Genomic DNA, 25,676 nt, shown 5'->3' on the forward strand with positions numbered 1-25,676 from the left:
GCGCCTGAGCGCTCCACACTGAATCACATGATGTTTCTTTACCAGCAAAAATGATTTTCAAACTCAAACTCAGAGAAACAAGACCGCTTGATTTGTGTGAACTTCATCCAGATGTTTTTGTGCATCATTCAGTGCACAGTGTTACAAGAGAGATGTGTAGTGTGTGTGTGTAAATTTGTGTGTGTATACTGTGTACGTGTGTGTGAGTGTGTGTGTGTGCTTCGTGTAGATGTGGGAGGCTCAGATGTAATGAGCAACAAACAGCACACATGAAAGATAAATAAAGCATGAAAGATGAATGTGTAGTAATAACTCATTTCATGCTGCAGGAGAGGAGAAAAGCTTCCTCCTCCTTCCTCTCCTCCGCCTCTCTCCTCCTCCTCCTCCTCCTCTCTCCTCCTCCTCATCCTCCTTCCTCTCCTCCGCCTCTCTCCTCCTCCTCCTCCTCTCTCCTCCTCCCTCTCCTCCTCCTCATCCTCCTCCTCCTCATCCTCCTCCTCCCTCTCCTCCTCCTCATCCTCCTCCTCCTCCTCCTCTCTCCTCCTCCCTCTCCTCCTCATCTTCCTCCTCCTCCCTCTCCTCCTCCTCATCCTCCTCCTCCTCCTCCTCATCCTCCTCCTCATCGTCCTCCTCCTCCCTCTCCTCCTCCTCCCCCTACTCCTCCACAACCTGTGTCACCCAGCTGGGGTTCAGATTAAGTTTTAAGCTGATCTAGTTAAGATTTCCTCCGTGGCATCAGGAAGTGCTGTCAGAGCGGGCTGAGCACAGCGAGTCCGGCCTGCAGAGGGGCTGACTGACACTCACCACCATGTCTCCTTCTCCTCAGAGACTGTGAACAGTCAATAATTTATCAGGAAGGTATATTCTCCCGCTACAGCACCGACTCTCTCCTCCCACCTCCAGTTTATCATTTCTCTCCCCATCTACAATTCCTCCTCATTTCCACCCCTCTTCCTCCCTCTCTGTATATTGCACCACTTCAATAATTCAAAGTGAAATATAAAAGTCAATGAAATTTGCCATACCTCGGGTCATTACGATGCCTGCCAGGGATTTGTGCCGGGCGTGCGCAGGACTGCAGCCGCCCACCAGCGACCGGTACTTCTCCCTCACCAAGTGGAATATTGAATCGGCAAAGTCCTGAAAAACACAGACGCTCCCTTAAATTCTACGGCACAAAATCACTGAAGACAGACTGCACGGGTTTTCATTCTGCAGCGTCAGAGTCCAAATATCGACTTTCCTTTGAAGCGAAGAGAACAGACAAACAAACTCTAAATGTTGTTTTAGTGAACAGACAGAAACATGTTGGTAACGCTTTAGGTAAGGGTCCATGACTGTATGCATCTGTTCATGATGAAATATGAGTTTAACTTATCTTCATACATTCATTTATGCATACACTAAGGTGTTTTCATCATCAGGAGTCATGAGCTTGCTTCATGATTTCTTCACTGGTAAGTCTTCAGTTTAAGGGAGAAGACAAACAACTGACCAAACCTGCGTTTTCCACATAGCTCGTGCACGCTGCATACCATCAGCGTCACGGTTTTGCTCCACCTGACGGAGCGCGCTCTGCCCCACTGGGTCCGTTTCTGGAGCGTGTGCGCAGCCATCAGCAGCTGTACACACGGGTTTCACAAGATCACAGGAGAACTACAAGATCACGTGGGAATTTAGAGAAAAAAATGCAAACAACATGTTGCTTTGATTTCTGAGGTTGATTTGTTGTTCATCCTGTTTTGACGTCATGTTCATAAAGTGATGGAAGAGAGGATCGGCTGTCCGTATATTGTGTTTTATTTTGAAAGTGACCAGATGCTTGGTGCCTGTCCTTGTCTGACTTCCTGTCTGGGTCGATCTATTCTGTCCAGCTTGACGCATGCTCGCAGCGAGCTTCGTTGACAACAGACTCGATAAGTGTTTGAAACGGAGCAGAGCATAGTGGAGCTGCAGGCACACTCAGGTGATCACTATGGAAACACGATGATTGGCAGCGAACAGCGCTGTAGTGGGCGGCGCTGACAGACCGTGGAGTATGTAGAAATTGCAGGTAACTCATCATGACTGAAACACCTCAGTTAATGCATGAATTAATGTATGAAGATACATGTACATTACTGATGAGTCATCATGAACACAAACTGTTTTTATTGATTTATTTGACATTTTAACATTTCACCATGCACATGAAATGTTCAGTGTGTAAGCACCACTTTGGAAAATCAAAACACCCGTGCAAATTGAAAGTCTTTCTCACTGAGCATCTCTGACGTGAACATCAACATCACAGTGGACTCGTAGTGTTCAACAGATGCAGCATCATATCAACGCCTCTGCCAACCCTTAATGCTCTTTACTCTCGTGGTAATTAAGAGCTTAGTCTCCCAGCGGCCTTCACGCCGACTGTACAGCGTAAACGGATCACTGGGAGACGAGGGCGCCTTTTGGACACACTGAGCGCCCGGCAGCTGAACGGACATCAACAGATGCCTCCGTGTCGGATGCACAGAGAGAGAGGAGGAAAGAGAGAGAGAGAGAGAGAGAGATTAAGGGTGAAAGCAGACAGCGAGAAGCAGAGAGGGAGTGAATTAGCGAGCATATTGCACATTATAGCCGTTGTCAGGGCTGTGAAATACTCTCACAGTGGGAGCTGGCGGTGGAGGAGCGCTCAGCGGGCGGTGTGGTGGGTGGAGGACATGTTGGACATATTGTTGCTGTGACTCTGGTCAGTCTGAAGATTTTTTTTTTTTATAGAGAAGAGCAGAGAAAGAACAGAGAGGTGTCGGGGAAAGCCAAAGATCAAGAGACGCAGTGATGCACTTCTCGAGCCGGCTAACAGAAACATGACAGGTCAGCTCGGAGATAAAGAAACAAAGGACAGGAAACAGATCCCCTGAACTTATTTTAACTCGTGTTGTTTACTTTATGCTTGACCGATCAGTCTTAGAGTGTTTGTCAGGCTCTGACTCTGAGTGCAGATCATGTAACAGAGACAAAAACAAAATGAAGAGATGACAAAGAAAGTTTCTCCACATCGCTCACGAGTCATGCTACTAGAACATCCGGCTCAAAGTAATCAATCATTAAAAGATTTCAAACACAGAGTAAGTCATTGATAGTACGAATTTTCATGAATTCATACATTTTGGTAACTTTGTCAATGAACTATTTAAATCTGTCTACCAAGAGGTAGACTCTTAGGTTGAAGCTGTAACCATATCTATGTAAAACATCTCACAGCAGCAGAGTTATATTTGGTTTGGAGCAAACTGTCTGTTGTAGCAAAGCTAAGAATGAAATGTACATGTCTGACATTTACGAGTCAAGCTGATGTCTTCTTTCTTGCCTTTTAGAGATGTACCAAAGTAGCCAAGAATTTGTAGGATGTACCTTCTAGCAGAATATAAGCAAGTCTGTGAACATAGAAACTTTGTCAGTACATTGTCGGTCCGTGATTGTTAACAATTTGTGTTCTGTTGTAACTGTCTGACCTCGGCCGATTAAACCGTAGAATAATCCACAGTCTGTTTCACGATTTCATCATTGGATTGATACAGCAGCAACAACCCCCACCCAACAGTCATCTGAGCATTACATCTGAAATATAAAATACTCAAAACCAGGTCGAAGAACGTTCCATGTGTATTATGGTGTTGTCAATCACAGGCTGAAAAAGGTGAGTTAATAGCAGGAGAAATGTTTCAGTAAAAGTGTCGAGCCTGACAATCAGTCGTTCAGTGAGAGCATGTAAATTGTGAGCTACGGTCGTTTATTGTAAACGAGTCGGTCGCCAGTGTGACCGTCCACCACGACTTTTATACATTCTTACAGTGTTCGCTTTTCATAGAATAAAAAATTACAACATTTATCAACTATTAAAATAATCATCAGCCAGTGTTCACAGAAGCAGCAACAGTACAGAGTTAAACTAAATATGTTTGTTGTTGTGTCACATACTGATAGATTCTGTTTCTTTATTCATGTTCATATAAAATGTGTTCCTGCTCCTCCTGACAGAACACCAGCCTTGTTTCGAGGTTATTCTCCGTACTTCAAACGTAGCAGGAGTTTCAGATTCAGTAGGAGCACGAGTTAAAGAATCGCAGCCTTGTTGCTCGTACCTGAAAGTGACATCCAATTAATGGCAGCTGAACCCTGCTTGGTTTGGCAGCGTCAGCTGGTGTCGGTCACAATCTGAACCCCGAGTCAAGTCCTCCATCCTCCTAAAGGCCTTTTCATTGATGACATTACAGAGGTGAGAGGAGGTGGCAGCTCAGAGACGACCGAGAGCAAAGGTGGAATAGACCCTGGCACACGGCCCGGCTCTTTGTCCCCCCTCCCCCTCCTTACCTCCCCCTCACCTCTCTGACAATTCACATTTCCTCTTTTTCTCTTCTTGCCGTTCAAGGTCTGATTCTGGCCTTTTATTCTTCCTCTTCTCTTCTCCTTTTACCCTCCTCCTCCTCCTCCTCCTCCCCCTCCTCTTCCTCCTCCCCCCCTTCTCCTCCTCCTCCTCCTCCCCTCCTCTTCCTCCTCCTCCTCCTCCCCCTTCTCCTCCTCCCCCTCCTCCTCCTCTTCCTCCTCCCCCCCTTCTCCTTCTCCTCCTCCTCCTCCTCCCCCTCCTCTTCCTCCTCCTCCTCCTCCCCCTTCTCCTCCTCCCCCTCCTCCCCCTCCTCCTCCTCCTCCTCCTCTTCCTCCCCCTCCTCCTCCTCCTCCCCCTTCTCCTCCTCCTCCTCTTCCTCCCCCTCCTCCTCCTCCTCCTCATCCTCCTCGTCCTCCCCCTCCTCCTCCTCCTCCTCCTCCCCCTCCTGTGTTATCAGATTCCTCTCTCCTGTCTTCTCGTGATAGAGGGCAGTGATGTGTCAGGGCAGAGGAGCCACCAGTGAGTCAGAGTCTATCATTTCCTCATCGTGCGATCTGAAGTGATGGAAACAACATGAGGAAAATATGATGTGATCTGTTCTCTGTTTATTTGAGCTCATATCTAAATATCTCTCTGCAGCTGCATCCCTCTCGTATCATTTTTCTCAACACACACACACACACACACTCTCTCTCCCCCCCTCAGCGGGGAGTTGAGTGCCACCTTCAGTGGGCCTAATGTGGCAGAAAAACGAGGCCAAGGATCTCCGTCAGACAGATCATCAGTGCGACCTGCTGCACAGCGAGAAGGAGGGACGGCGTGCAGCAGGACAGCATGCTTCCTCTCCAACGAGCATCAAGGTTAACGTCGCTCCTCCGCTACACATGCATGTGGGAATTCTTTTTTTTTCTACATAACTGATGTCAGCTCCACTCTGAACACATCTCAGGTAGAATCTGCAGAGTGTCTGCTGTGTTTCTCGTCCCACCTGGCGTCTCTCTCTCTCTCGCTCCTGCATTAGTTCTGACCAATTGGCTAAAAGCTCCTCTGGGCCTCCTCGGGAGAGAATCAAGCAGCGGGAGTTATTTAGAAACTGTTTCAGCTGCGACAGAGGAGAATTGTTGCAGCAATTCTCCAATCAGCCTAAATGAAGTGGAGGTTCTGCAGCACAGAACATAACTGATCCAGATCCCTTTCAGTGAGTGGGCGTGCACTCCTGGTGGCGCTGAGCCCAGGAGGAGGGGCCAATTTCTACAAACATTTCTACTGACACCCCCTTTACGATATTGATCACAGTAGCTGGAAGGTTTTGTGTGCCGCAAGGTTCTGGCGGTAGAAATATGTGAATGTAAAGATAAAGATTGAGATCTTTGCATGCCTTGCTGACCTATTTTTTGCACATAACTCTCCATATTTTTTTCCGTCCGTCCGTCCCTTCCTCTTCCTCTTCCTCCCCCCCCCTCCCCCTCCTCGTCTGTTTGTACACGTAAACAGTTCTGCATCTCTTTCCGAGGTAATGTCACCAACAATCCTCCTGCTGGCTCCCTGAGAAGTCAATATTGTGCCAGAAACACAAAATGTCAACCTGGAAATTTTCTCTGCTGCTGCCTGACCTCGAAGTCTCTGCACGCTGGAATGTGTGTGTGTGTGTGTGTGAGAGGAAAGAAATACTATAAATCATTTTTTAGCATGAATCCCTCACAGTGAAATGACTGAAGATTCATCTGTGATTTTATTTTAAGGCGGTCCAAAGCGTTCTCCATATGCTGGGTGTTAAAATGAAGGCGGCCATGTTGATTGTGTGTGTGTTCGTGTCTTAAAACGTCACGGCTCATAGTCAGTGTAGCACAGGGTGTGTGTGTATGGATGTGGGTTTGATTTTACCAACCCTCAAGAAGACACACACACACACACACACACACACACACACACACACACACACACACACACACACACACACACACGCTCCAGCCCAGCACCTTATCACCGGCCTGCAGAGCGGCCCAGGCAGCATAAAAATGGGGCCATGTCTTATATTTCTTTATAGAGGTATTTAACAATTCATTCTCCCGAGTTTTAATAGTGTCTGCCCTCTGCCTGGATATCTCCCCCCCCCACCCCCCCCTTACACCCCCACCCTCTCTCTCCCCCGTCTCCGCCTGCCGTCTGAGCAGAGCCCAAGCCTTTTGAAAATGGATATCTATTCATTTGGTGGCAGCGTTGCCTCCGGGGGCTTTTTAGACTCTCAGAAAGCTCGACTCCTCGTGGTGAGACAGATTTCCTTCTTGTTTGTTCTCATGTAGAATCACTCTGACTCCTGAATCTCCTTCTCTCTGTCCTCCAGATCTCTATCACAAGAGGAGAGAAGAAGACATGCCCGGGCTGGTCCTTCTTCTGTGTCCTTTATTGACAGTATAAAAAAAAAAAAGGCGCTGTTGTGTCGTGCGATGACAAAGCAGTGAGGTTGAAGGGAGTCCAAGTTTAGAGCGAGCTGTGAAACACTCCCGCACCTCGCCTCCAACTACATCCAACCTTTTTCCTGCACGACGGCCAGATGGCCCCGCAGCCCGTGGACCAGATTTCTCTCTGCGTGCATGTTTGTGTGTCAGACTTTTAGCCGGAACAGCGGGGCGTCGTCTTCATGTGAAGAGGTTTTTTCCCTTTTCTGGTTTTGAGAGAGAACAAAGACGCATGGAGGAGAAGACGAGAAAAAGAGAGAGGAAGCGACAGAGATCCTACATTGATCTTCGCTTCTGCTCATTCCACCTTCCTCTTTCCCCCCGATTGAGGGTGAGGAAAAGGGGGAGACGGGATGCCTCACCACAGGTTTCCAACATTAAGCCGAGCTCAAGCAGCGATTCCTCATTAGGAGTGAAAAGGTGGAGGCCGAGACGGTGAGCCTGGTGCATGTGGTAAGGATCAGAGTTTACCACAAGAAGGACGGCCTCATCTAGAAACCAAGGACACCGTCTTCCCAGCGACGATGCTAAACATAGAAGTGGATCATTATTTATTTTCTGTTCTTCAATTGGGGCCACGATCAATCCCTGTGGCCCAGTTCTACTGTACGGAAATATCAAAACTGTGAATCAAGGAGGGAAGATGACAAAGAACACACGATGCAGTCTTTAACCAGGCTCAAAGCGCAGATGACGACTTCAGGAGGTCAAACTGAAGGTTCTCTGTTACCTCTGCCATGACACTTTGTACAGGTGTCCAAGATTCTTGACCTCTGCAAGATGGATCTGAACAAATGTGGTGTCGACATTCAAACAGGATCAACAGATAATCAGATTTCTACATGAATACATGGAAGCAGATTCTGCAAACATGGGGCGATGCGCTTGTTGTTGCTGCATGAATACAACAATGTAAAGGATAAAGATCTGATCATGGTGAGCAGACTAGCATCCTGACTCAAGAGTTTTAGTCTTTGTCAAGGCCGCCTATAAAGGGGGATAAAGGGGATAAAGCTTTCTGGGGCCCAGTCACATGGGGAGGGACCGCAGAGGTTAGCAAAGAAAAACAAACATGGTCCGTCATCATTTTAAGCAACAAAAACACATTTTATTTGACACTGACATACTCACCATTACCTCATAAAGAAACAAAGAGAGGGAGCTGAAGTTAGCCAGGAGGCTAGCGCTAACAGTACTGATTGAATGTGCGTATGTTAATAGATCCTGGGAGATACCAATCACTGGGTCTTTCAGGGGTCTAGACATTTCTGCAGGAGGGCCTGGTCATTGTTAAAATGTTAACAGCCTCTGAAAACATAAATTGTTGTTGTCAGATGAAATTTCCAGTCAGATTAGAGTGTCATTAAAAGTTCACGTTTTAGACTCTAGTCTGAAATCATGCTGAGGTGATGTTCCTGCACTTTGTCAGGATGTCAGTCTGTAGCTGAACAGTATCCAAGGCAACAAACAGTCAGCTTTAAAAACTGAACATCACTGCCAACACTTTGAGAATGATCAGGACATATGTTCACACCACCATCCAGTAACTCATGGATGAAATAAACCACCAATCAAACAGTCTTTACCAAACTTTGGTCACAGCTAACTTCATGCGTCCTCTGATTGGTTACATCTGTTCCCGTCCTCTAATGCTCTTAAGCCTCAATCCAAACATTAATTTGGGAAATGAAACCAAACCGTGAAGCCAAAAATGCGCTGAAGCCACTGAATCAGAACCACCGACCACAGATGTTAAGCGCCACTGACTCTGAAACTCATTATCAGTTTAAACTCTGTTCATCTGATCAAACAAACACAGCTCGTAAGACAACACACGCGCTATCAGAGCGGCCAACATGTTTAGCATGTTTGTAACCTGGAAACAATGTGAACAATGTGTGCCAGCTTCACGATTCACCTCCAGCAGCCCTCCTTCAAATGTTTCTCTGTTTCATCCAAGTTCTCTTTACGCTGAGCGATCACTGATTCTGATGTCAGACTTAAAAAGAGGAGACGAGTTCCTTTGTGATGTCAGAGATGACACATATTCAGAGGTAATCATCATGCTTACATCTTTTTAGAAAATAACATTGGTTACGTCACCAGGAAGAACCAGGAAGTGATTTCTGACGGTGTATTTCAAAATAAAGTCCTGTTTTAATTGTCACAGACTTTCACATCCTTTATGCTGAAGCTTTAAAGAGGACATATTATCCCCCTCCTCCACCTTTTCAAACAGTCCCCCTGTGGTCTAAATGAAACATCTGTGCTGTGCTTTGATCAAAATATAACATGAATCAAGCACCAGAGGAGGTTTGTGACCCTGTATAAACCAGCTCTCTCAGAACGCTCCGTTTTGGTGTGTGTGTCTCTTTAAATGTCTCTTTAATTTTTTTTTTACCAGAATCCCACTGTGACATCACAAGGAGAGCACATTTGAAACGGAGCATTTTTCTCTGTGTTGAGACTTATGCAGACCACAAACAAAGGACTGGATGGGTTTATTTCACATTTTGTGGATCAGTAGACACTCAGGTTACCCAAATATATGTTCAGAAACACTGTAGAAGAGGATTTTTCATAATATGTCACCTTTAAGAATCAATAACCTTGATTTATGATGATAATTATTGTGACTGACATCATTGAGGAAGCAGAAAAAGGACGCTGCACTTTCTCTGTCGCTCTGGTTAAAAATAAGTTCATGCAGCATCAGTTGTTTTAGTTTCAGATGTAGCACCACAAAGCTGCTCATTGATCCCTGATTTATAACATTTTACCACAGAATAAAGAAAGCTGCATGGACTAAATATGTGTCAGGGAAAAGAATCAGAGGACAGAGAGCGAGAGGTTTGGTATAAATCCCCTCTGATTAACCTCCACGCTGCAGATAAAAGCAGCGATATGCCTGAAACCACTTAATAATGTCAGGAGCGGTGTAAAACACACACCGCCGGCTTTATACATTATTCACCAAAGACCAGCAGAGGGACTCCTGAGAAAAGATAACATGACCCCCCCCCCCCAGAGAGGGAGAGAGAGAGAGAGGGGAGGAGAGAGAGAGGAGGAGACGAGTGCTCAGGATGGAGACAGAGGAGATGAGATGAGGAAATGAGAGGAGGAGGAGGGGGAGGAGGAAGGAGAGGAGGAGGAGGAGGACGAGGACGATGGAGAGGAGGAAGAGGAGGAAGAGGAAGGGGAGGAGGAGGTCCGGTGTGCTATCTCTCCTAAAGACGAGCTGATGCAGGATGATTTCAGGTTCAGGGTTTTTTTCAAGTCAAATATGTTCTATCAAATAATCATCATAACACGATATCATTCAGGAGAGGTCGGGGCTACACTTTTATCATGACAGAGGTGTGGTACATTGTTTTTTAATAAAAGGCACATATTGGTTTGCTCACAGATTTATCAGTCGGACTCTTTTCTCTGTTTCAACCTGAAGTCTGTGAGATGTTCCTCGAAGCAGAGCCACAATAACAACGACAAACCAGAGTTTACCGCGTCCACATGTGCAGAGGCGTGGAGATGTGGGAGAGTGGAGGGAAAAAGCTCTTTCATGCTCTCCAGTCATTTTAAACCGCTCTCCCTCCAAAGGGTGGATGATTGTGCCGGCTACGCCCAGACGAGGCGCCTGCACCTCCATCTCTGCTGCTCTTGAAGATACCGTTGTGGCTCCTCTGGCGAGCTCGACCCTGGCAATCAGCGAGACTTCAAAACCCTGGCGCCAACGTTTGAACGTTGCAGGGAACGTCTGTTGCCAAGCACCGCTTCTCTCTCGGCGACAAGATTAAGAGACGCAGACGAGGGAAACACTGCGTCTACTTTCTGTCTCGCTGTCAGGAAATGTCTGTGACATGATGTACTGACTGGGAAACAATGTACAGGAAATAAACTCCTCAAGAGCAGCTTTCCTCCAAGGTTAATTCTGCCTTATTTTTTAGATTTAGATTTAGATTTTAAACTTAAAGGTTCAGAAAGTTTGGAATTGTTCCAGTAGATTGCTTCATCTTGCAGCAGCAGAACAGACTGTTAGGGCTGCAATGTTACCTTTTGGGACAAATCAGAGAAAATGACATCCAACAGAACTTCTTTATTTTGTCCCTGATGGACTCAGATTTTGATTTTAAGGGTCTGACATCATTACAGAGAGGACCCTGACAGAATGACCTTTAGTTATAGTGCATTCTTCAAGTCAACAAAACTACATTTAATGCAAAAATATAAAAGTTTAAAGTGTTTAAAAATGGAGTTAAATTACAAAAGCATCTTAAATCTCTTGGCTGACACTTTGTTTGTATATAAAAGTAATAGTTGTTGTAATGGAGTAAAGAGTTCTGTGCAGTGTTGAGAGTCCATTCCCCTCAGTCATTTATCCAGCGTCCGTCCCCCCTGCTGGGGGACTCGCTCTGACCGGCCTCGGTGTCAGCTCTGTGGGTGCTGCTGTGGCCAAAAGGCCCTACAGCCAGCCATACATCATCAGATATTGATACGGCTCCACCGCAGCACCACGGCTGACATTTGATTCATGGCTCTGGGAGCTCTTTGAGAATTCCTAACAGTCAACAAGGGATCATGGGGAAATGTCAATGTTTGTTTGTTGGTTTGGGGCGACGACAGGACGGAGAGTAATGAAGGTGGTCAAACAGGTAGCTGACTTTGTGTTGCCTTTAACTTTAAGTCCATCCAGCCTCAAACTTTTTTTGTAAAAGTTCAAGATGTACCGCTGTTGGCTAAAAAATCCTGATCTTTTTTTGCTAAACGGTTTTCAAATACAGAGTCCGCTACACAACGCTATAATGAGAATATGTGTCTTTGTATCAATGCTACGTGTAGTTGAAGAGAATCTCAATGTGAACTAAAGAGTGGAGAAGAACATACTGGAGAACAGGAAACATGCAGCAGCAGGTTCATTAGAGCACGGAGATGGTAGAGGTGACGTGCAGACAGTCTGTGGTCGTTCAGTGATCACAGGGAATAAACATCACCACCCCCTCCCACTGGCTCCAGGTGAATTCTCCTGATTATATCCTGCTGCGTTCTCACATCAGCTCACTCTGACTTTCTGCAGAATAAATACAATGGAGGAGACACTCCGGGTGAAGTCTGTTTGCGTTCACACATGCAGCTCCTCCTGGAAATGTCAGGAGCTTTTCAGGAGTTTTCTGCGTGATGCATCACTGCCATCGCACGGTCCCTAACTTCAGCTTGGAATTTCACGTGTAAGGCCAAGTTGTGCAAAGTGTAATTAGAATGATTTTTCAGGCTGTAACACTGATGAATATCAGAGTTCATTAACCCTAAATGATTTGCCAAAGATCCTGCCCATTAATGCAGGCTGAGGAATCTTTGTCAGTCTAATAAGTGAGACTTAAAATGACAAATATTAAACCCCTCATTACTCCACGTTTCACTGCAAGCTGCAACTTACAGATGCTCTCTCTGTGGGGGGACGGAAAGGTGCGCCGGCCCTTTAAATCCTTCAGGACAAACTGATTAACTGGATGTGGAACTCCGATCACTTTACTTTTGGACATGTGAGTTCCTTCTCTCTGAACAGCAGCGATGTGTTTTCCTGACGTCAAGCTGCCCTTTGCTGAAAACCGCTCGGCTCTTTTCTGCTCTGATGAATGTGGCGTCTAACACCTGACAGAGGAGGCTTAAACAGAGCACGATCCCTCTCTCTACACACACACACACACTCAGGTTCAGCAGCATAATATAATACACACTTCTCAGCCTGCAGGTGAAATGAATGCAAATAATAGAGGGAGAAAGGCCTTTGATCGTGCAGAGAAAACAGTGTGTGGCCCCTGCTCCTTTAACATTTGCTAAAAATCCATCAGCAGGCGTCTGCAGAGTAAGCAGGTAGACTGTAACAAATGCTCGTGCTCTCTTTTGTCACCTTTTCTTTCCTTTCAAGTACACACACACACACACTCTTCATAACCTCCTGCAGCAGGCCGGCAGAGAGAGCAGACAGGCGTGACAGCAGACCGAAGGAGAGTCAATATTAAACAGAAAAAAGAGAAATCTACACTGAAAGTCTGTTTCTATGTGTGTCAGATTTATTCCACTTTAGAATTCATGCCTGATTTTGTAAATGACACATCATCATCGCTGGTTGCTGTCTGAGGTGTCGGACTGTTTTTCTCATGAAGGCATGCCTGATGCATGCCTCATGTTGCGGTCCCCTCCTGCAGAGAGCCCGATGCAGCCGTTAAGAGAGCGAGATCATCGTCTCTACACCGCCTTTATTTGTGCATGCTACGTCCTCATCTGCTGCTCAGGTTACACTTAAATCACAGAGATGAAGCACTGAATATGTGTGGAGCTGCGGGGAACAGAAGTTAATGAAAGGTATCTGTCTCATCTCAAGATGCTGAAGCTGTAATGTGTTTGAGTAAAGGGATCAAGAAAGAAAAACTACATAGATAAATGTGCAGTTACTCATGTAAACCTTTGTGAGTTCTACCTGGAAAAAAGAGTCTTAATTATCACTAAATGTGACAAACCTCAACGTTGACATTTCAGGCAGCATTTACAAAAAAAACAAAAGAGTATTGAAGGAAATGCTGCAGGAAGCAGAGCCCTTTAATCGACAGTGTTTGTGTTTCATTGTATTTATTGTAAAGAAGAAAAGAAAATTCTAAAACTTTTCTCAAATGTCAACTTTTCATGTGTTCAGAAAAAACCCCCAGAAAATCTCAGATGAATCCGTGTTACACTGAAGACTTCCATATGATTTAATTCTTGTTATTTTCACAGAAAGATTTTGTGCTAGTTATCATCACCATTTGTCCTGTAACAGTTTTTTAAAACGGGGGGCGGCTGTGGGTGAGGTCGGAAGGTCAGGGGTTCGATCCCCAGCTCCTGCAGCAACATGTCATTGGCTGGAGGAAACACACAAGCTCTGCCCAGAAATGTCCCGAGTCAACCAGAACAAATCAGAACAGTAAAATCCAGTCAGAGGACAGAGTCTCTGCAGACACAGTCACCACCACACATGTACGGAGGCCCAGAGGGGACGATGGAGCAGCTTCACTTTAGGAGAACTTTATTTTTAAGGAAGAAGCTGCTGACTGACTTTAACCCTCTGAATGTTTTTGTTTGTTTTCCTCTGTAAAGGATGTGACATCATCCAGCAGTCAGATTTATTTAAGTTCCACCTTCTCTTGTTTGTGATTTTAGAGCATTAAAACTCTCCTTGTCCCTCACAGTGAAAGCGTTTGTGTGTGACTGTACTGTTTCACTCCTCAGTCTGTGTGAGCTTCATCAGAGGCAGGAAATAGCAGCTGGAATGGATTTTCTGTGTACCTGCGGACGAACAAGGTGCTAAAGCTACATGAGGAATGTATAAAGAGTCAGAGTGGTTCAAGTAAAACGTGGCTGTGAGGACGACTCTGCTGGCTCGATTAGTCATTCATCATCCTGTGAACTGAAAGTGACAGTAAGTGCAGAGAGACGGGTCAAACTTTTCTTCGTCTAAAAGCTTAAAAGTCGCCGTGACTGGAAACTTTCCCTTTCAGATTAAAGCACATGATAACTATTCAAACTGTGAGCTGAGGATATTTTTTCCTCGTCTAACACGATCTTTGAAAGCGTTATCACTTTTTCTGTGAAGCCAATCGAACAATGAATCAGCCCGTCTTGGCGGAAGCCGCACGCAGCAGACGCCTCTGAGATACATCAATGATTGGTACAAATGTGCGTAGGGCACGAGTTGTCCCCACCCTGCAGGACATTTGATGTGCTATACGAGGAGGAAACGAGGGAAACCGTGTCAGCCGGGTCATCTGTATGCAGAGTTCAGCACTTCCTGTACGTGGGTGGAGAAGGTGCCATCGAAGGTCGAGCCGGAAACTTCCCTCTGTGACAATGACAACAGAGACGGTATTAACGGGAAGCTTCGGGACCGCCTCTTCAATTTAGAGGTGAAGTTTGTGACCTGAATCAGCAAATCTGTGAGCAAAAGATCAGCGGATCAGAGCAGAAGTTCAGTATGATCACAGCTGCTTTCAGACGCGGAGAACTCGCTGCTGCACGGAGACAATGTGAGCAGATATTTCTCACATTTCCTTCTGATTCATGCTAAACAGATTTATGTACATATGTGACTCATATGGAGTGTGAGAGGCTTTAAAAGGCTAACGCCTTCCACAGTGCCGTCATAGTGGCCACGGTAACGAGAGTCTACATAGGAGCTGACCCCTGCTGGCATTTGCTGTGCACTACAACCCCTCACCTCGATATGTTATATCTGCGTCAGTTTAATGAAAAAAAGTAGTTTGTATTTTTGACGGTATTAAAATTCATACTGTCTGGATTTTTAAATACCCTGAATACCTTAACACCGTGATATCGCTCAAGCCTATAGCATGATAAACAAGTTTGAATCTATTATCTAATTTAAAAACATCTCATATATACAATATCTGTCCTACAAAGGAGTCAGTTTAACGTGCTCTGTGGACGTGCACAAAACTTCCACACTGCATGTAAACCAATCCACCGTCCTCGGACAAAGTCAGAAGCTCAAGTAGCGATCCCTGTGCATCCCTAAACACATGCACGCTGATCAAATGAGCAGAAGTCGTACTGAAGGTAAAACATGGAGTCAAAGCAACATTTCTGCTGCAATCTCTGCTGATGCTGATTAAACATTTAATCTGCTGCTAATTCATCTTTAAAGCCACCGTGTGGTGCAACGTATGGAAAACAGGAGGATGTTAGGGGCAGTCCGTCTGAGAGATCTAGCCACTTTGCAGGTGCCATCCTCTGCTAAATATCTAGCGATGTGAATGGAGATGGCAGCGCCAGTTTTCAACATCTTTTCCCCGTCATCAGGTCATGATCATGCACTTAAAGAAAACAGTGATATACTGTTTAGAGAGTTAACTTAATGGAGAAACTTAAATTCAGGACAAGTTGCATGGCTAGAAAAATCAATGACTACCTGCCTGCCTTCACAATGAATTGTTCCCTCTGGATAGAAGAGGTATTATTCTCTGGTTTTAAGTTTCAAAATATGCACTGAGGAGGAAAAATCCACCAGTTGCTCTGGAAGTTTTTAAATCAAATGTTGACAGTTTCCACAGAGAGGGTATTAAAGGGTTTACGTCCACAATCCTTTCAGAACAATCAGCTGATAAAAACAGCGGGTAAGCAGAAGTTCAGTTGTGTTTTTTGTCTCATTTGGTAGAGCGAAGGCGAGCACGAGCACAGAGAGATGCTGCTGTACCGACAGAACACCATGAATTATTGCTCGTTTTGTCCCTGAGATATTATTCTGATCACACATACAGAATATGTGCCTAACACGGGTGAAAAAGCCATCTTGTAAACATTATGCGTTACACATGTGACCTCAGTGTTTCCTCTCTCTGCCCGCCGGGAGAACATAAAAATACACGAAGACGAGGAGGCGGCTTCATCCATAATGTGCGGACGGAGGTTTCCTTAACTAGCTGCCTGCTGTACACTCACGGCCAGGAGGCTGAAATATGAGTGCCGAGGATACGAGGTCTTCCCAGAATGCTAAACTCTCCCCTCCCTCCCTCTCTCTCTCTCCCCCCTCTCGATGTCTCTTGCCCGCTCTCTCTCTCTCCCCCCAGTGCCCTGAAACCAATCTGACGCCTAATTAATCCTGAAGGTCTTTTGTTCCGCTGAGGTTTTCTCTCTTTCCCCCCGCTGCACTCCATCCATCCATCCTCACCTTCCTCCCCCCTCCTCCTCCTCCACTCACCTCCTCTCTCTCATACATGCACATTATTTCTCGCCCCCCAACGGGACTTAGCGTATGTACAGTCCCAGAGAGCAACAGAGGAAACAGATGTTTAGTTTCTCCATCTTTGGGCTAATTTAGGCACAGAGAGAAAATGTGCTGTTGTTCCCAGAGTTCTACTAATTCTGCAGTGATGTGAGTTTAAAGAAAGCTGCAGGATAATTCAAAGGTGCACAAACTGCAACCCTGCAGGATTCAGCATTTAAAGAGATAGGTCAACACTTCAGGAATCACAGGGAGTTGCCTTCTTAGCACGAGTCAAGCTGGGGAGTGAAAATCCTCTCTGGTTGTGAAACATGTTTGCATCACTCGTATTGGAAACCTTCACAGATATTGTTTTCTTTGCTCTCAGTCACACATTACGAGATGTCGGTGAGATCATGACGTGTGTCAGACGCAAAAGTTTCCTGTACAATGACAGGGAAACTGTGGATGTGAGGGTTTATTTTTATAATGAAAATATCTGTAAGAAAACATGAGCCGAAAATCAAACACCACTACAATCTTTTAAAGGAGGAACAAAACTGGAACAAAAGATTTATAGATCGCTGATGTTGTTGGACTCTTGATCAGATAGAAACAACTACAAAAACACTACTTCCTGAAGCTTTAGAGGTGAGAGTCTCCTACTGTGAGGTGCATGTGTGAACAACCAGATCAGGAAGATTTCAGGGGCAGTCCTCCTGGAAGTACTAACTACGAACTGCATGTAACTATTTACTATGCCACAGCCATCCTCTGGTAAATATCTGTCAACATGAATGCCTGGCACAGTCTAGCCCTGTGAAGACCTTACTCATTGTAGCAATGAGTAAGGTCTTTAACCTGATTTTAGTAACATAACAATGAGTAAGGTCTTTAACCTGCTTTTAGTAACATAACAATGAGTAAGGTCTTTTACCTGATTTTAGTAACATAACAATGAGTAAGGTCTTTTACCTGATTTTTGTAAAGTGTCTCAAGATAACACTTGTTATGAGTTGACAAATAAGTTACAAATAAAAATTGATTGATTGATTGAGTGATTGATGTTGTTGCTCTCCCTCATAAGGTCACAATCACAAACATGCATTTAAAGAAAACGCTAATATACTGTTTAGAAAATTCACTTTGTTTAGTGCTGGTTTGTTTAAAAAGAAGCTTCAATTGAAGACAAGTTGCATGCCTACAAAAAATAGCCTGTTCTACCGGTCTGCTTTCAGTAACACGCCCTTCTTTGTTAGACAGAGATCATAAAATAGATTTCTGTGTCTTCCAGGTGTGGTTCCCTTTTAATAAATGTATTTGAGTAGATAAAGGTATTATCAGACTGATGCAGAGGTGAGCGTTTATAAAAAACCCACCTCTGATCATATCTGGTCTCTCAGTCGAGCAGAAAACATCAACAACGCGCTCCATGTTCCCTCAGCTCTGTGAGGGAGGGGACGAGACCCCCAAGGGGAACATCTACAGAGGGTTTGGGGGGTCCAGAGGGTCCAAAGTGATCATCCAGGCATGTGAGTGTGTGTGCAGAGGGACCATCACTGCCAGGGGATCTGTGAGTGTGTGTGTGTGTGTGTGTGTGTGTGTGTGTGTGTGTGTGTGTGTGCGTGTGTGTGTGAGTGTGTGTGTGTGTGTGTGTGTGTGTGTGTGTGTGTGTGTGTGTGTGTGTGTGTGTGTGCGTGCGTGTGTGAGTGTGTGTGTGTGTGTGTGTGTGTGTGAGTGTGTGTGTGTGTGTGTGTGTGTGTGTGTGTGTGTGTGTGTGTGTGTGTGTGTGAGTGTGTGTGTGCGTGTGTGTGTGAGTGTGTGTGTGTGTGTGTGAGAGTGTGTCTGTGTGTGTGTGTGTGTCTGTGTGTGTGCGTGCGTGTGTGTAGGACTGATGTTTGTGAAATTTTGTTTGGAGGACATGAATTGGTCTCATTGCTGATAATCATGAAATAAAAACTGAAATGACCAATCAGCAGCAGCGCGTCTGGATGATTAGATTCATTCAGGACGTTTCGATACATTAACAACGTGTTTCCTGATTGATTTATTTTTGCTAGATGAACTTCTCTATGATCAGAAAACACGCTGACGTCATAAAACTCCACACACTCTATGACTGCAAATATTTTAATTATTTAAGCAACAAATAGTCGCATCAAAGTCAATCTAACAGAACGATAACTTACAACAGGGAGAGCGACGTCTCTCTCACAGAGCCCTCCGCTCGCCTGTTTTCAGCACTATGTAACTTTGTCAGCGGGTCGAGGTCATCTGGTGAGAAGTGCGTACGTCTTTACGGCGCTAGTTCACACATCAGCCTTCAGCTACAAAGCAGCCAGTTAGCCCGTCTCTGTACTGTTTGATACGACGGCTGAGGCTAAGAGGAAGAGGACAGAGACAATGATACCCTGCAAACACGCACTGCACATGCTGTCATGAGCACGCCAACAACAACAATCAAGTCAACAACATGCAAAAATGTTCTCGCCATTCAATGACCATTTCATTTACAAAGTCGTCCAATCAGGCGTCTCTGCTCGTCAACATGTGGGAGAGTAACTGTATGTGTGAGCATGTCAAAAGTCCAGTTAGCATTGTTAGCACCAGCGCTAGTTTGGTTACGTCTGCCATTGCTCTAATCTCATGAAAACTAAAGAGACGGCGACGCACGATGACGACTCTGATTTCTCCGTCGACACAGAAACACCTTAAACAGAGTCTCTGAACATCTTCACCCTGGAAGGAGTTTTACTTAAGGTGCGTCTTCAGTGACCTAAAACGTAGTTTGTGTAAGAAAGTTCAAAACAAACAAGAAAAAGCAACGTTTTCAAAAACCCCCGCCTACATGTGGACGAGGCCTGAGACTGAAAACGTCTCCGTAGCGTGCAGCAGTAGGAAGCCTTTCTTGCCCGCTCACATGGGCGCTTCCATAAGTGTGTGACGTGAGGACGAAGCTTTAAGTCATAAAGGTTTGTGCAGCATGTGGGTGGAGTCTTAATTTGTTGTTGCTCATCTTGCTCTTTTTTTCTCTGTGTTGCCTTCATGAACAATCTGATCTTCCAGCTTCGATGTGACTGTTTTTCTTGCGTGCGTGTCTTCATCAGGCGTGTATGACTGAATGGTCCATTTCTCCTGGATGGAAGGTCATTTAAAGGCCAGACATCCAGATCCCCCCCCTCCTCTCCTGCCTGAGAGCCGGAGATAAACCTACACATGCCAGCCACACAGGACCAATCGTCATGATTTATCGGAAGCCATTTGGTACCTGAACGCCTATGAAATTGTAATGAACTTGATTATGGTTTTAATGAAGTGTGAGCGGTTCTTCAGGAATGATTATAGCCGCGCTCCGGCTCACAGCGAGGGGTGAGGAGGAGGAGGGGGGAGGTCTGTCACAAACAGTGAGGAGTTTACTGTACATGTGAGGGGGACTTGACCCGAGCCAACACCTCTCAGCTCCTCCTCGCTCGGGGGGATTCTCCCTCCGCTGTGTGCTGACGCCGTACATTAGCCTTATAGGTCACACTTTGCATCAATAATAAGACAGCTGAGGAGGATTCTAACCTTTCCATGAACGAGGTGGGGGGGGGGGGGACATTATTGTTCTGTAATTTCACACACAAATCTCCTCTCGTTCTTTAAATACCACATGACGAGGTAAGAGGCTGCTTAAAGGGCAGGTTGTCAGTCCCGAGGCAAACAGCTCCGAGCTCACGTCATTATTATTATTGTTGATATAAGTGATGAAATAGAATGACATATTTTATGGATGCACATGATGAAGTCACATCTTAAAGGAAGAATGTGCAACATATATCATAAATCCAGTCTATCCTGTGTAAATATCTCTCTGAGTCATGACTGTCTACAATGAGGGAGAAGCTCGAGTCCCGCTGGCTGAGTTGTTGTCAGAGCTGTGTTTATTTTATCCGTGTGAAGATTTAAACTATAACAACGTTATCGATAAAGCATGTCATGAAGGAGACATCACAAGTCTGTATTTTGTCTGTGAATGTGTGCATGGTCTGGGTGGACTATGGACCTGAACGCCCTCTTGATTTAATACAGTTTTCTCAGTCTAAAGTACTTTACAGGCAAAAAAAGGCAAAAACAGTTAAATCAAATGAACATAGCTAAGAGGCTTACACAAATAAAACCCCTCCAGATATTCAATTAAAACATGATAAAATAACCATCATGTTTCCTAAAGTGGATTACAGATTTCCATCTGTCAATATCTATAAACAGAGATCTGAACACACAGTCTGTAGTGGAGAGGAGAAAAGATTCTTGGATTGGACGACTTTTTGTTTTGACAGTTAAAACGTCTGATTACACTCGAGCAGGAGCCGGTTATGCCGTACATCAAGAATGAAGCATACACCAAAGCACGATCCCAGAATCATTTAGCAGTTTAAACAGCAGGTAAGGTCTTTTACCTGCTTTATGTAAAGTGTCCTGAGACAACATTAATTATGAATTGGCAAATAATGATTGATTGATTAAGTGTATTTTACCGTCTGTCCTGTGTTTAGTCGTTAGTGTTTCCTGTTTTATTTTGTAGTTCTTTCCCCTGTGTTTCACGTCTAGTTCTACTTCCTGCAGTTTGACGACCCCAGTGAGTGTTAAGTCTCCACATTCCTGTCCTTCTGAGTTGCTCTGTCTTCAAACCTTCTCCATGACTCCTTATGAGGATTTTCTGTGAACTCTTGTGGTCGTTTTTTTCTTCCTGTGTTTAGACTTGTACCTTGGGGACCTTGTTGGATTTTGAACATTTTGGCTTTTGTTGAAATGAATAATTTTGGTTCTGCATGTGGGTCCTCGACCTCTGGTTAAGTCGTCAAACTGTGAAAGTTTATCCCCAGATGAACCAAACCCAAACCTTAATTATCTCCTTGAAAAAGATGGAACTGTTTTGACTCAAACATGTGGACACGTCTCTAGATTTATTTCAAACCCTGAGCAGCAGAGCCGTGATTTTGTTTGAGGACGTTGATGGATGCAGATGTTTTATCAGACTATTTGCAGAGCGTCACCTCTGCTGATAATCACAGCTGATCCTGTGAATACAGTGTGTCGCTGAGTGTGTAACTGTCCCCATGCTGAGGCTGTACCACTATCTGCACGCCTTTGAAGCTGCTCATCAACCGCTCTCTAATGTGCTCTTCACACCTCTCTCTCTCTCTCTCTCGGGGCGAGCTCGGCTGGGCGATCGCTGTCTCTAATTTGTTGTGGCAATATTAATTAATGATCAGCCTGTCACAGCTGTTTATATTGAGACGGATTAGAAGTGGGAGAGATTAGACAAAGAAAACAATCTGTGTGTGCGGCACTGCAGGCTGACAGGGGTCACCTTCACGTGTCTCCAATCATATTTCATTTACAGCAGCGGAGGCGGGAAAATGACTGCACTTGACCAGTCTGCATCCTCTCTATCTGAGGGGGGATAACTAAATCAAATCAGCGTGAACGGAGAAAAGACTAAACACACAGTCGCTTCTTGTCTCTGCTGATGTGAAAAAGGAATTAAAATTTTGTGTTTGTAATAACGGAGAGACAAACGCGCAGCTTTCTCTCCTCCATTAACCCTCGTTTTCATTCTCTCTGCAGCGCCACGTTTCCCTCTTCAAACAGAGTTTAATCCGAGGTGGCAGAGCGCGGCGTCCTGACCGCTGACCTCCGTCCTGTCCTTTTCACGTGAACCTGCTGACTCTGACACTTCCCTCGCCGCACACACACACACACACACACACACACACACACACACACACACACACACACACTCTTAGTCGACTTGGCGACGCAGCGCTGCTTTGTGACGGCGAGCGGAGATTAAGTGGCCAATCAAGGCCTGAACAGAGGAGTAATCATTCCACTTGGTGAAATAGGTGTCAGGATTACTCGGGCACTTTCTCACTTCACTGTGCAGGATTTAATAGGCCAAAGACATTTCCCGGTAAGTAGAGAGCTGAGGGTGGGATTAAAGAACAGCTTCCTGCTGACTGATTAATAAGAAAGACTCAAACCACGAGTTCTGTGAGGAGTTATGAGGGGCTGCATTCACAACACAGAGCAGAGTCATATATATACTTAAAGAGCAGTTTCACATTAGGGACCTGGGACCCGGGTCCGAGTGCGCTAGACCCCAAAGTCCGGTTCATTTGATCAGTGTGAACACAAACATACCGTACTCGGGTACTGTGCTGGACTTCGCTTGATGTGTACTGAAGTACAGTCCACAGGACATGGGAACGCAACCGTGCTCAAACAAGGAAGTGGACGGCTGTCTGAAGTCATTCTAAACGGCTCATGTCGCTTCAAAAACCGTCGTGTAGGTCGAGGTTGGCGTCTCAGAAACAACAAAAACATCCACAGTTAGCAGAATGGACTCAGCCCACAAGTGGTTACCATGGTTACTTCTTCTTCTTTCTGCTTTTTGACAGATTTGCAAAACACCCACGTGCATACTGCCCCCTGCTGTATCGGACTGTGAACATACTCAAGTGTACTCGGGTACAGAACGATGTTACTGATGTGAACGCAGACCAGCGGGGGAAAGGGGAGGCTAATGTGAAAACGCCCTAAGTAACCTACCACATACATCTATTTTAGTTAATAGACGTATTAAGTAAAATAGATGTAATAAATGTGATTAATTATTTATAAAATCCAAAATGTTGGGTTGCCATTGAAACAGGATTTTATGCAGCTTGTCTCCTGAAAAATCAGATTTTCAGCAATGAATAATTGTTGCTTTTTTAGGTTATTTTTTGGGGGCATTATTAGAGAGGAAAACTGAAGAGAGAGAGGAAATATAAGGAGGACAGAGCAGAGGATGACATGCATCGAATGGTAAATGACTACTCAAAGTGCTTTAACACTGCAGGTCACACCTACACATTCACACACTGATGGTAGAGGCTGCTGTGTAAAGAGTCCATCAGTATTAACTCATCCATTCATACACATTCACACACTGATGGTAGAGGCTGCTGAGTAAAGAGTCCATCAGTATTAACTCATCCATTCATACACATTCACACACTGATGGTAGAGGCTGCTGTGTAAAGAGTCCATCAGTATTAACTCATCCATTCATACACATTCACACACTGATGGTAGAGGCTGCTGAGTAAAGAGTCCATCAGTATTAACTCATCCATTCATACACATTCACACACTGATGGTAGAGACTGCTGAGTAAAGAGTCCATCAGTATTAACTCATCCATTCATACACATTCACACACTGATGGTAGAGGCTGCTGTGTAAAGAGTCCATCAGTATTAACTCATCCATTCATACACATTCACACACTGATGGTAGAGGCTGCTGTGTAAAGAGATCATCAGTATTAACTCATCCATTCATACACATTCACACACTGCTGACGAAGCAGTGGGAGCAACTTAAGGTTAAGTGTCTTGCCAAAGGACACTTTGGACATGTGGTGGTGTATTTTCATTTCTCATAAGTTGAAGTCTTCATGGAGATGCAGCCGAGTGTCCTCAGGATTCACCCAGTCATCTGTGTGCCTCTCTTACTGAACAGGCTGGGCGATCGAGGCTGCAACACTGACCTTCTGACTTGAACTACGACTGAAGGTGCTGTTGAGCATCACTCAGGAGGCTGCTAGATGTAGATGACAGTGATCTGACAGAGCGCCTCTCCGCTATGAGTGAGAAGAGTGAAGTTAATGAAAAGCAGCACGTCTCTGCAGAACGCCCTCTCCTTTGATTTCCCTGGATAAATAAAGGTTAAATGAAAAATTAAAGACCTGTCTGGAAGACAAACAGCTCTTTAATGTCAAACAGTGTAGTCAGATAATGCTTCGTTTCTGGTGTGATTGTTGAAGTCAATGCACGTGGACTGGACGTAGTAGGAGGCTGCAGGAAAGAGTCTGTTGCATGTGTGGATGTGAACTGGTATGCTTGTCGTGTCGCGTTCGCTGTGTTTGTCTTTAGTATGTGTGTGAGGAAGCTTACAGGTCCTGTTGCTTTAAATATTTCATCGTGGATGGGATAGATTCTGGAGCTGCCTGACGGATTAACGCTTCTCCTCTTCCTCGTATTTTAATCTCCATCCGACCGTCCTCTCGTCTCCTCACGTTTCCCATCTTAACAATGGAGTGTTTAACGTTTCTTCTTCTTCTGTGCATCCTCACAGCTCCTCACCAGAACCACGTAGCACTGTGTCCAAACCCTGAGCTCCACTTCTGACCCTGTATTCATAACTGCTGCTTCAGCCTCTAGGTCTGTAATAAAGGGAACCCATCGATCCAGAGGTCCAGTATTAAAGCCAGAATGACCCTCTGCCTTCTGTGTAAGGAAGTTTTAGTATAAAAACCAGATCTCCATGAGTACAGGATGGTAAGAACAACTCAAAACTTTTTCAAAACATTTGGTTGGATTAAGTTTGTCTACGAAAATAGCAGCAATATTACTTCTTAAGAGTGCCAGCATGGATATATTTTTATGCATACCCAGATTGTATCCAGACTGATTTTAAAACTCTGAACAGAAAAAAACAAGATTGTGTTTTAGTTTGAGTGAGTTCTGTCCAAGCTGCATATGGGGCTGGAGTGGAGTACATATTGAATCTCATCCTCTGATTTTCTCTCTTTGTGAAATGACTCAAATTAAAAATAACATAAAAAAAAAAAAAAATCGCTTTCCAAGTGAGCGACTGCTTCCTTGATTTCTTGGTGCAACAGAAGAGCTCTGCACTGCCACTTTGACTGCACGATTGTTTGAAAGGTGAGATGAAGGATCGACTGAAATCCAAAAGTTTCCGCCACAGCAAACCAAACACAGAGGTCAAGTTGTGTGATAGTGACACCAAAAAAAACAGCCTGGGTGCCGCCAGATAGCCTCGTGGTTAAGTTGCGCGCCCCATGTACAGAGGCTGTACCTCCTGACCACAGCAGCCATGGGTTTGAATCCGAACCACAACACTTTGCTGCATGTTCTCCCCCTCTCTCTCCGCCTGGTGTTTCCTGTGTCTCTTCAGCTGTTCTGTCCAGTAAAGGCAAAAGCCCCAAAATATAACTCCAGCCTGAAAACTTGAAATAAAGAACATGATGCAAATGAATGTCTGATTA

General features: G+C 45.0%; 1 protein-coding gene across 2 annotated transcripts in view; it reads right to left on the minus strand.

Annotated features, from left to right (window-relative positions):
- adarb2 (adenosine deaminase RNA specific B2 (inactive)) overlaps window positions 1-25,676 on the minus strand; it is a 169,374-nt gene that overhangs the window by 23,592 nt on the left and 120,106 nt on the right. For both annotated transcript variants that reach the window (XM_061063934.1, XM_061063935.1), the window contains exon 4: window positions 1,026-1,140. In XM_061063934.1, the coding sequence (XP_060919917.1) occupies window positions 1,026-1,140 (115 nt within the window). The remainder of the gene's footprint in view (window positions 1-1,025; window positions 1,141-25,676) is intronic.

Source organism: Labrus mixtus, chromosome 19, assembly GCF_963584025.1.
Source record: "Labrus mixtus chromosome 19, fLabMix1.1, whole genome shotgun sequence".
NCBI lineage: Eukaryota > Metazoa > Chordata > Actinopteri > Labriformes > Labridae > Labrus > Labrus mixtus.